This window comes from Heloderma suspectum, chromosome 3, assembly GCF_057233095.1.
Source record: "Heloderma suspectum isolate Gila_16-S chromosome 3, 16-S_ref, whole genome shotgun sequence".
NCBI classification, from domain to species: Eukaryota; Metazoa; Chordata; class Lepidosauria; order Squamata; family Helodermatidae; genus Heloderma; species Heloderma suspectum.
The window spans coordinates 210,429,260-210,441,874 of NC_139460.1; the positions used below are offsets into that span (position 1 = coordinate 210,429,260).

Consider the following 12,615-nt stretch of genomic DNA (forward strand, 5'->3'; position numbering starts at 1 on the left):
GGTAAACATATTCTGAAGCCCGCACAGCAGCTTTAGGGGGAAGGGCAATTTGTGGCGGGTAGAGAAAGGGGTAAGCATCTTTCCACCACCTCTCCACTCTAAATTATCCCTTCCCAAAGCAGCTGTTAATAAGGGCCCTGCTGGATCAGACCTGAGGCCTATCTAGTCCAGCATCCAAGCAGAGGCCTCTAGGAAGCCATAAGCAGGATGTGAAGTCAATGGCCCTCTCCCTCTTCTGTTCCCCAACAATTGGTTTTGAGAGGCATATTGCCTCTTAGCCTGGAGGTATCACAGAGCCATCATGACGAGTAGCTGTTGAGAGCTACTGTTCTCTTTTATACAAATTAAAAAGGCTAACATGCGTTCAGCATGCATTTGTGGTTAGGGCTTAGTTAGACCATAGGTAGTATAGATGTGTAAGTAAACAATAGGCCTGTCTAGCTTAAAATCCAAAGATAAGGTATGTGAATATATACTAGGGCTGTAGAGAAACCAATGAATTGTGAAACTGACCCACTATTTCAAGGAGAAAAGGTTGTGTGTGGCAGCACATAGCTAGTACCTTTAGGACAGGACAGGGAGGCTGGGAAACTAATTCAGACATAGCCTTGGATGGGTTAAATAATTGGCCACAACTTTATTGGCTGAGCTTGGAATAGAGTTGGTGGGGGCATAAGGCATGGCATGGATCCGTTAATCGGACTACCCGCAGGCAGTCTGATCTCATCAACCTGGCCCACCTGCCAGGTGACTCATTGTGGGGGGCAGGAGTCAGAGGCCCACCTCACGGTGCAGACTGTTGAAGTGAGCCCCTTTCTGCCTCCCTGTGGCCCGGATTGCAGCCCCATGCAGAGCTGGGCCATAATGCCACATCCCCCCCATGGTCCCTTAAGGAGACCCCCTCTTGAAGGGGAAAATGGGGAGCCCAATCCCATTCCCCTTACCAATGGATCAAGCCCAGTGCTTTCCATGCCTACAAAGTTGTGACTTAGAATTGAAAATGTTATAACCACCCTTACAGTCAGTTATACTTGTCAAGGCAAACAAATCCAAACATCACCAAGTTAAATATTGTTGCAATATTTAATCGGCAAACCGGTTTTGTGGGATCGGTTCCAGCTTCTTCCTCCTGATGAAGTGGACAAGGTGCTTTCATCTGTAAGGCCGACCACCTGCTTACTTGATCCTTGCCCATCGTGGCTCATTATGGGCTGCAGAGAGAGACTGGGTGAGGGGATCAGGGTGGTGGTGAATGCCTCCCATGAGGAGGGAGTGATGCCATCAGCCCTCAAGGAGGCAGTGATAAGACCGCTCTTAAAGAAGCCCTCCTTGGATCCTCAAGTTTTGAACAACTTTCGCCCAGTCTCAAATCTGCCATTTTGGGGCAAGGTGATTGAGCGGGAGGTGGCAATGCAGTTGAAGGCACTCTTGGAAGAAACTGATTATCTAGACCCATTTCAGTCGGGCTTCAGGCCTGGGCATGGGACAGAAACGGCCTTGGTCGCTTTGGTAGATGATATGAGGAGGGCTCTGGATAGGGGTGAATGCTCCTTCCTTGTTCTCCTCGACCTCTCAGCGGCTTTTGATACCGTTGACCACGGTATCCTCCTGGACCGCCTGGAGGGGTTGGGCATTCGGGACACCGTATTGCGGTGGTTCCAGTCCTTCCTCTCCAGCAGGTACCAGAGGGTAGCACTGGGAGAGGAGGTTTCGGACCTGTGGCCACTCACTTGTGGGGTGCCACAGGGTTCCATCCTCTCCCCGATGCTATTTAACGTCTATGTGAAGCCGCTGGGGGCTATCATCAGGAGGTTTGGGGTGCGGTGTCATCAATATGTGGATGACACGCAGCTCTACCTCTCATTCAAATCTTCACCAAGGTTGGCCGTAGAATCCCTGTCCAAACGTCTGGAGACGGTGAGTGGCTGGATGGGGAGGAATAAGCTGAAGCTGAACCGTGACAAGACCGAGGTACTTTTGGTGGGAGACAAGAGGAGGCTGGGGGATGTTGATCTGGTGCTGAATGGGGTACGGCTACCCTTGAAAGACCAGGTCCGCAGCCTGGGGTCATTTTGGACTCCCAGCTGTCCATGGAGGCTCAGGTGTCAGCTGTGAGCCGGACAGCGCTGTATCAACTCCATCTGATACGGCGGCTGCGCCCCTTCCTTCCTGACCATCTGCTCCCATCAGTAGTACATGCCCTGGTCTCCTCTCATTTAGACTACTGTAATGCACTCTACGTGGGGTTACCCTTGAAGATGGTTTGGAAGCTGCAGCTGGTACAGAACGCGACGGCTCGCCTGATTAAAGGCAGCCGCCGGCGAGATCACATCACTCCAGTGCTGAAGGAGTTGCACTGGTTACCAGTTGTTTTCTGGACCAAATTCAAGGTGTTGGTTTTGACCTTTAAAACCCTATATGGTTCCGGCCCAGCCTATCTTAAGGAGCGCCTCCAGCAACACCAGACAGGCCGCTTAACAAGATCAGCCTCGGATGGCCTTCTCTCTGTCCCATCAACCAGGACAGCTAGGCTGGTGGGGACGAGGGAGAGGGCCTTTTCTGTGGTGGCCCCCACTCTGTGGAACTCCCTCACTAGGGAACTCCGCCATGCCCCCTCTTTAATGAGCTTCCATCGTGCATTAAAAACGTGGTTGTTCAGGCAGGCATTTGGGGTGGGTTAGGGTATTTTAGAAAATGTTTTTACTGTAGAATTTTATTGTTTTAAACTGTTTTATGGTATGTTGTACATCGCCCAGAGTGGCTGGGTGACCAGCCAGATGGGCGATTAATAAATTTAATAATAATAATAATAATAATAATAATAATAATAACAACAACAATGGGGAAGGTGAAAACCCTGCACACTGGTGCCAATCTGTAACAGGAATCCATGGCAAGAAATGAGTTACCTAGAATGGATGGGTGGGTAAGTTGGCAATGGCAATGCCGAAGCCACATGGGAGGCCCTGCTCTTAATGGCCTCTAGCGGACTAGAGGGAGGGAGGTTTTCCTTCCAGTCCGCAAAGAAAGCCCTCTTCCCGCTGAGCCAGTGTGGCCCTGATTGGCTCCCTGCCTCCCACGTGGGTGCACACTTGGCACGCTGCCGCGGCTCAGCTGCCCCCTCCCTGCCTCCCCAGCGGGACTGCGCGCCACCACAACATTGCTCCCCAGCTAGGCCAGGAGCTGCATTTCTTTGTTTCAATTAATCATTAAAAATATTTATATTTGGGGTAAGTCTCACTTGGGCTTACTTCCGACTGGACATACAAAGGATTGCACCCTTAATGTCTAATTCCCCCCCCCTGCCCCCCATACATAATGGGTCAACAAATTATGGAGTTCTTACACTAGGTTTAGAAATATCCTCTATTAAGAGGAAACAAGTGTGATCTATTCATTAAACAATTCAATATATGGTCAGCAAAAGAAAAAAACACGCATTGTTATGCAACGATTTATCATTTGCATTACACTCTGTGTTGTTTTCTTTGTATACTTAGATTCCCTTTTCTTTCATTCATTTGCTATTTCATATCTATATCTATCTATCTATCATCCATCTATCTATACATGCATATAGATAGATAGCTGGTTCCCTTTTTTATTTCTCATGTTGCACTTTGCAGAAATTCCATGCATTCTGTTTGTTTTCACAGTTTTCTGGTGTGAGTTTTATTTATATTTGGTGAGTGCTGTAAATAAAGTTAGATAACTAAGGTTGCAATACTATGGGCAAGGTGCCCAAATAATGTAGCATTCTAATCTTGGAGGGTCCATTCTGTCCAAGACCATGCTGGGCTCTTCCTGGCAGGGCAGAAGAAACATCAGAGGCCTCATTCTGCCCCCCGCCTCGAAATCAGTTAGACAGGCCTATTTACCAATTACTTGCATAACTTCCGCTCTCTGCTGGGGGCATGGTTGCAGGCTGGGAGGGCTTAGGATACCTCAGAACCTCAGTCACTCCCTCCCTGTCCCCCAACACCCCACAATATGCCCACCTCCCACCCTCCTCTATGAGGTCAGAGTTCTGACCTCGTAGAGGGAGCCACCACAGAAAAATCCATGGTGGCTGGGGGGAGCCAGGAAGGCAGTCCCAACATCAGACTGGTGGCTCTGTCTAAGCCCTTTTTTTCTGAAAAAAGCTAAGGTGCCTGAGACTCTGTCTAGGGACCATAGGTTTGTTCCCTAATTCAATAATGTAAGAGTTCTTATCTGTATCTCCTTTAGTTCATGTGGCCTGTCATACTGTTCAGACACTGAAAACGTGTTCAGTAAAGCTTAAGCCATAATAAATATGTTAGTCTTTAAGGTGCTAAAGGACTCTGTTGTTTCTGTTCCAACAGGCAAAAATGGCTACCTCTCTGGAAGTTTTTACACAGATAAATACAACTTTTTTCTTCCTCCACTGTGAATGCTTATTATGACATACTTACAAACTGAACTATCTTATGTTTCACCTGATTCCCCCTAGTTATGTTTCCTTGACATCTCATACAATGCATCTTTTTATTAAAATACTTCTGTAGCTGTGAGGATTCACATGTGATAGCTGCCATGCAGACGGTGTTTAAATCCCCCAGTGGTGGTTACCACCATGAAATGTGTTCCCCAGCCTGCTGTCCTCCAGATGTTTTGGACTTCAACTCCTATCAGCCCCAGCCAGCTTAGGCAGAGAGTTGGGAATTGTAGTCCAAATCATCTGGAAGGCACCAAGCTGGGGAACGCTGAGCCAGCAGGAAAATAATGGAGTCTGCAATTAGGGATGTGCGAACACACCCCTGCTTGGGTTCTCCGGGTGCCTGCTGAAGCACACACCCCACTCACCCCCCCAGACCCACGCTTAAGCCCCCACAAGCTCAGCAACCTGCCCACACTCACCTCGGGCCTGTCCAGCAAGTACCTCCATTTTGCCGCCTTTTTTTTTTTTTAATGGGAAAAGAGAGTTCAAAAAATATGCATATTTAAATATGCGCAGTTCGGGGCTGGGAAAGCTTAATATGTGCAATATTAGAGGCATAATGCCTCTATTTAAATATACACGTTTATTAAACTCCCTTTTTTCTGTAAAAAAAAAAAAGTGTCAAAATGGTGGGTGCTTGCCGGACGGGTCGTGGTGAGTCTGGGAGGGTGCGAGTGGGCACGAGTGAGGGCAGGGGCTCAGCGGGCATAGTCCAGAGGTTGCGGGTGGGGGGACAGTGGACTCCTGGACCCAGTCAGGTGTCCACAACACCCCAATATGCAATAGGATAGATGTCACCCAGCTGTTCATTCAGCATTTCAGTGTCAGTTCAGCAATGCAGTACTTGCCTATGATCTTCTCCCCAATGCCATCTAACATTTTATGCATCTGAGGGATTGTTTAAACTCTGTACTATAGCACTGACAATCTGGGCTAATAATGCCATTTGCTGAGGGTTGTTTTTCACAGTTTTTTTTTTAATATTCTCACCGTAATTACATGGCTGAAATCGTTCCTGCGGTGCTGCCATTGAGAGATCCTCCTTTTTCTTTTCATGTTGAAAAGAACCCTGTGAATTGGTGTCCTTGTTCATTTACATCTCTCAGTTATATTTTGATTGAGAATTTCTTTGCTTGCATTAGTACTGAGATCCTTATGTAATCAGGTCAGAAGCCCGGTGTGTTTGGCAGAGAATCAATGTGTCCCAGCCAGCAATTGGCTGTAAAGCATGTTAATGTCCTCACCGTGGCTGCTGTGGGTAGTGAATAGGCCTAAATAATAGGCAAATATTCTAACATACCTTACAAGCACAATGAAATAAACCTAGCATTGATTGGACAGTATCTAATTAGGAATGCAAATGCTTCCCCCCTCCCCTTCAAAATACATTCCATTCTTTCAGCTCATTTTGTGAGGCACTGTGCTGAACCAGGTTTCTGGGGGCTGAGAGTATGGATGTCTGGGATTTTGTAAAATCTGTTGTGTCTCCATTTTATGGATTGTCAGGTGCCTTTTGTTCCATCGTCCGCTCATTGATGTAATCAGGTTTTTTTTTTTTCCAATTTCCTGAATTTGCCTTTATACAAATCACACTTGCGAAAATGCGGCCCCCCCCCCCCATATTTCCATGCTTTAGCCTATGAGGGAAATGCACATTTTCAGATGTGTAGTTTTTTTTTAATTTACACATTTTTCTGTGACTAAATTTGCATAAAATTCTGGAAACTAAAAAAGTCCACTAGTCTGCAGAATCCATGAGACTTGGGAAAAGGCGGTCCACTGTGGATTCTGTGAGTTGGATTCATAGAAATCCGAACGCATTTGATTCCGTTGTGGATTTCTTCAACATCCCTAGTTGAATGTGGTGGGCGGGCGGTGTGTCTTCTGATATTAAGCCAAACCTCTAAAATGCCTCAGGTGTCAACTTCTGCATGATGAAGTTTAGGAAACAAAGAAGTGTCCTGTTTGATTATTTGCCTTTTTCTGAGTTTTTCTTGGTTTCTAATGTTAAGCATGAGAGGCAGATGAAATAACAGCTGGCACCAAGCAAACTTGGGAACCTGCCTAAGACTAATAGATATCTAAAGGGCCCACCAAGCTGAATCAAGATCCACTGTGATCCCAAATCCACCATCCCTCCTGGTCTCCTGGCATCCTGATTCATGGGTAGAATGGATTATGGGTGGTGGAAATGAGCAAGCAGTATAGCAGCTTGGAGGGGAGGGGGGAGTAGTTCTCTTTCTGAGAAGGGAGAAGAATAAGGAGTTGCTTCAGGGTTTTTTTGCATGGAGGTGGACTGGAAACACCACAGACACTATCCCTGGACAAAGCCAGGGTATAGCTATTCTTAATAAATAATAAGATTAATGAAATGTGATAAATGTGGATAACTTCTGTTTTTGACTCACACACACACATACACCCTCTTGCTTGCTTACTTTCTGTGAAGCACTTTAAAGAAATACCAGTTCTTTTGAACTGGGTCAGTTGGGAACCTGTAAGGCCAGCAGCCTTTCAAATAAATGCCCAGAAGTTACAAGCCTAGAAAAACATTTACGAGTCTGCCCAAACACAATTTGTGGCCTAAAAGAAAAGAACCACCAATGTTGCTAAAGCTTTCTTTCCTCGTTGCGCTGAGGGGGGGGCCAGGCAAGGTCTATTTACAAACCTGCCATAATACTAGGCTGTTTTCATGTGGCACAGAAAGGTTAGGTTTGAATCATCAATCATGGATCTAAATGCCAGAAAGTTCTCTTGGCTGATAGTTCAGCAATCATTAGTTTCAACTAGTTCTTAGGAAGACTGTTCTTTAAACAAAAATAAAACAATGGAGCAACTGCTTCTGAGCTATCGCACCAAGCAATTGCATCTCAGGACCATGATTCATTTCATTTATTTTATGACTACACCACCTAGTAGCCAAAGCTCTCTGGAGGGCTCACAGAATTAAACCCACAATACAATGCAATAAAAACATAATATAAAACCTTTAACATTAAAAAATAAGATGAGAACAATCTATAACAGCTAAAAACAGTTAACAATACAATACTAGGACCCAATAAAACAGCTGACATCAAAGCCTCGTCATATACCTTCAAATGCCTGGGAGTAAAGGAAAGCCTTAACCTGGTGTCAAAAAGATGATAATGTTGGTTCCAGGCAGGCCTCGGGGGGGGGGGGAGCATTTCACTAAAGGGGACTACCACCAAGAGTGGTCTTCTCCCTTGTTGCCACCCTACAAGCTTCCCTTGGAGGAAGCTCTCCACCCCCATCCCATATTTCCTTAGTCTTACTGAAAATTATTTATTTCTGCTTCCCTTGAGATTGTTTGGACATTTTGTCAAATATCAAACCTCCATATTCCACCTTTGACATCAGAGTCACAGGCCACTGGAAAGAGGCGGTGGTGAAACCACTCCTGAAGAAATCTTTCCCGGACCTGGAAGACCTTAACAACTTTGGGCTGGTGGCTAATGTTTCTTTCCTGGGCAAAGTTTTTGAGTGGATATTTGCCAACCAGTTCCAGGTGCTCTTGGTTGGATAACACTGATTATCAGGATTCATTTCAGGCCAGGTTTTGGCATGGAAACAGCCTTGGTTGCCCCGTATGCTGATGACCTATGTTGGGAGAGAGATGGGGGACTGTGACCCTGTTGATATTATATCAGCGTGTGTTATATCAGCCTGTGTTTACTGAAGCGTTTGCTCCCTCCTATATCCTCTGCAGTGCAAACACCCTCATATCTTTCAGCCCTGTCTTTGCTGTCACATCCACAACTGATCTTTCTCTGGCCTCCTCACACTGGACTGGAGAGCAGGGATGGGCAATTGTGGGAGGACTAGGGGTCATTTTTGCCCCCCAGTACCCCCCTCTCATGAGCTGTGCTCCACAGGGTGCTGCACAACCCATGGGGCACACCCGCATTTTTAAAAGGGGTGAAACTGTTCCGCAGTGCTAAAGAATGCTACAAGTATTAAATGTAGTTTGTTTCCAAGCTAAGCTTAACCCTTTTGGTGCTCTGTATTCCCTCCGGACACCATTTTCTTCATTACTTTTAATTTGGGGGTTCAGCAGAGGGCAGTGGGGATGGCAAGGGCTGCATGTCACCCACCCCTTCTGTAGAAGCAAAGAAAGCAGATAGGTATTTATTGGTTATTTTACTGGTTATTACAAAGATGAAAGCTCAAAACAGCAAATGCAGCTCATACCTGTTTTTAAATCTATTATCGTTTCAGTATCATATGAGAAATATCCCACAAGCATAGAACAATGGCAAACCACACCAGCATTGCTCTTGCTGTCAAAAAAGTCCTGAAGCTGCTGTCCTGTAGGTTCCTGCTTGACTAATCCACTGGTTCCATTCCCACAATGTCAGGACAATATTCTGCTACTGGTATTTTAGAATTAGCTCCAACAGGGAAATGCCCATTTTCACAGCATACCAATACACATGAAAATGCATGTCTAGGAAACAGAACTTATTTCCCTTTCCAGAGCTGTGAAAGTTGACATCCCCTGTAAACCTTTATCCATGTATTAGCTGGGTATATTTATATCTTGTTCTCAGAAAAACGAATGAACATATTGATAATGTAGCAAAGTGTGTGCACTCTGCATAAGTTGCATGTAATGTGTGCATGGGTGAAGAATGTGAAAGGAGCTTGCCTTTTACCACAGTTCTGTTCGCTTTAGTGACAAGGTAAACAATCTGCTCTACTGTAGGATTTTTTAAGCACAAGGGATATGGCATGATTGACTGTCATCTCAAACCCAACTCTATCATGCATAAGAAAATCAAATGACCCATGACTGAGACAGGTCCAGGCAGAATGTCAGGAAAGCATGCTTGCTCTCCAGCAAGGAATGTATTAGCCCTGTTGTCTCTGATTTGGCGCCCTCGGATGCATAATATCTGCATTGCCAGGGTGTGCTCAAGGCTCCTCCATACCAGATTATAAGCATATCATGGGGAAGGAAATCCCCGTTCCTCTTTGCTAGCCCCCATGCTGCCCATATCGTCTGCTCAGGCCCCTGCCATTCTGACTGGAGGAGTAAGGCCAGCCGCATTTTAATTGGATGCTAGCAGATTCTGGAGTGAGGAGAGGAGAGGAGAGGAGAGAAGGAGGAGACAGAAAGAAAAGTAAGCTTTGCCTCTGCTTGTGCAGAAGAAGGAAAGATAAGTATGAATGAGGGGGAGGGGGAAAAACAGAACACCCAGGAGGGGGGGAGAGAAAGCAGCAATGAGTAGAGGGGTGGGGACACAACAACAACAACCCACAGAGCAAGGAGGTGGGGGTGGGAAAAAAAACACATGGAGGAGAGGAGACATGAGGAGAAAGGTTTTGGGGAACACATGGAGCAGATACAAGGAGAGAGGTTGTGGTGAAAAGCCAGAGCTCAAAGGAGTGGTTTTGGTGTTTTGGGATTCATACTTCCACCTCTGCCTTGTACTTTTGAGGAAGTTACTTGTCTTTTAGCCTCATCAGATTGCCTTGGGTGAAATGGCTGTTTTTTTGGAGCAGAAAATTGGGTTCAAGTGTGTGGTTTTGGGGGGAGGACTCAGATCCCACCTCTGCTGTCCTGTACTCAGGTAGGGTAGTTTAGCCTGTCTAGTTTGCCGTCCGTGAATGAGACTTCTATGACTTGGTGGACATTTGCACTATGAAGAGCGCCATTCACAGCTCTCCACTTTCAAACAATGTCTACCACAGTCCTGGAGGGCTGTTAAACCAACGTTTCTTACATTCTAATATTTTGTATTGATGATGACATCCCAGGTGTTAAAAATATCCCTTACTGTCTTCTATTCTTAATAGGATTATTTTATGTTATATATAATCAAAAATTACTGTTCTACCATATTTGTCATGCACAGGGTTTTGGTGCATTAGCTGCTAAAGTTAAAATAATAATAATTCAGCCTAATATTGTAAACTGTACATGAGTTCTTTATATAGGGCCACATTACATAAACATTCTACACACTTTTAATGATTTTGCTTATTTTATTTTGGTAATATCTTTTCTTATATTTTATTATATCTTTAGCTTGAACAAACAATGCACATGGGGCATACTTGTATATCTGAGTAGCAGCAACACATTTGTATTAGAGGTTATTTACACATTTTTAAAAATGTGGTAGCATTCTGGACTGTACCATCAAAGGTGCTAGGTGAAGGGGCATATTTTGAAAGACAACCCATATGATAAAAAACAATGATCTTCATGTAGTAAAATACCACATCACAGCTAAGTGTTTGAGTAGCCCTTTCCATGATGTGCTGGTTTTCTATATGCAAAGTTTTATTTCATTTTTTACAGGGGAGGGGGCATTCAAAAATATGATACTCCACAGTGTGAAGTATGCAGTCCAGAATTCCAGTACTTTGGGTCACTTTCTTATGTGCGATACAGCTCCATCCTACAACACTGGAGAAACACGAGAAGATTTGGACACGTGGGAAAATACCTACACTGCACCTCCTCTATCTACAAAGGGTGGGTCTGTATCGGTACAGTTCAGTTCTCCAAGTAAAATTCAAATACTTACTATTATATAGAAGAAAATATCTCTGAAATGGATAGTTGCTTGAGTCCCCTTATTTACCTCTCATGCATATGAATACTGCATAGCAAAATGATTTAACAAATCTGTGTTAATTGTTAAGGAATGAAAGATCAAGGCACTTACCCGAATCATCATAACTGAACATCTGATGTCATGAATTGTGTCATAGACCTTCTTAGAGATATCAACAAACTGATTGTCATCAAACAGATGAATTGTATTCCTGCTTAAATTTTCCAGTGCCGTGTTGACTTGGGTAATAAACTCTGGAATCACTGTCCATTGAATTAAAAAAAAAAAGAGTTAAAAAGATGAGTGTAGATTGTATTTTAAATTTAAAACCATTATCCAGTTTTGAGAAATCACATGTATCTGGTTTTTGAAATGCTTCTGGGAACTTGATGGTGGAAAGAAGATAATAAAGAGGGAAGAAGGAAAGGAGACGGAAGGTAGATATCTAGGGCAACATGAAGCACGTTAAACTTCCATTTGTCCACCATTTATTTATGTATTTATTTATTCATTCATTCATTCATTCATTCATTCTTTCATTCATTCATTTCATTTCTAAACCACCCAACAGCCAAAGCTCTCTGTCTTTTTATTAATTAAGGCTTTTGATATGGATTTAGAGTTGATACACATGATCATTCAGTGGAAATCTGCCTGAAATTGCTGTACTGTCTCCCTCCTCCTGTATTCATCAGTCCTGAGTGCATGACATAGTGTAAGAGAGCAACAATATAATTCTATGCATGTCTGCTCAGAAGTAGGGATGTATGAACACCCCACTGTCCAGTCCAGGGGGTCTGTGGAGCAGCAATTCGGGCCTCTCAGGGCCCCGTGGGATCCTCTGGAGCCCAGCCACCTCCACCAGAGTGGCTCTCCAGCTCCCTATAAGACACAGTTCACTAATGGTGATTGCCATTAGCCTATTGCAGGAAAAATACAGCTGTAAATGGCGTATTGTATGCCATTTGTGGCCATAAAGCACTGACTTTGACCTAAATTGCATCTGTTTACAGTTGTATTTAGGTCAAAGTAAGTCCTTTACAGCCATAAATGGCAAACAAGGTGCCATTTATGGTGCTAACTTTCCTGTGATAAGCTAATGGCAGCTGCCATTAGCATATCACGTCTTATAAGGAGCCAAAGAGCTGCCTTGTGGGAACTCCTCTGGACCCACAGGTAAGTGCAGCCACTCCACCGCAGACCCTGGAGGTCAGATTCTTTAGCATCCAGCCTCATTTGAGTCTGCGGCGGAATTCTCCAGCATCCCTACTCAGAAGTAAACCCTGCTGAGTTCAATGGGGGTTACTCCCAGGTATGTGTCTGTAGGATTGCAATCTTAATAAGTGTGTGTGGGGGGGGAGAGAGAGAGAGGAGATGGAATGAATGAACAATATGCAACAATATAAATATCAACATCTGCATTTTCCTTGTGTATTTTTGTTTTTACATTCATCCTTTTTCAAAGTTGGATTAGCAATAGCATGGACCTTGTTGTTCTGTTGGTGTCATGAATCCAAACGGTGGCCTAATTTAGCAGCATATACCTTTCTAACCCCTCTTCTGGGCTCA

The 12,615-nt window shown here is 44.5% G+C and overlaps 1 protein-coding gene across 1 annotated transcript in view; it reads right to left on the minus strand.

Annotated features, from left to right (window-relative positions):
- CTNNA3 (catenin alpha 3) overlaps positions 1-12,615 on the minus strand; it is a 1,165,030-nt gene that overhangs the window by 231,579 nt on the left and 920,836 nt on the right. Inside the window, exon 12 of the mRNA XM_084845397.1 lies at positions 11,158-11,309. Within this exon, the coding sequence (XP_084701523.1) occupies positions 11,158-11,309 (152 nt within the window). The remainder of the gene's footprint in view (positions 1-11,157; positions 11,310-12,615) is intronic.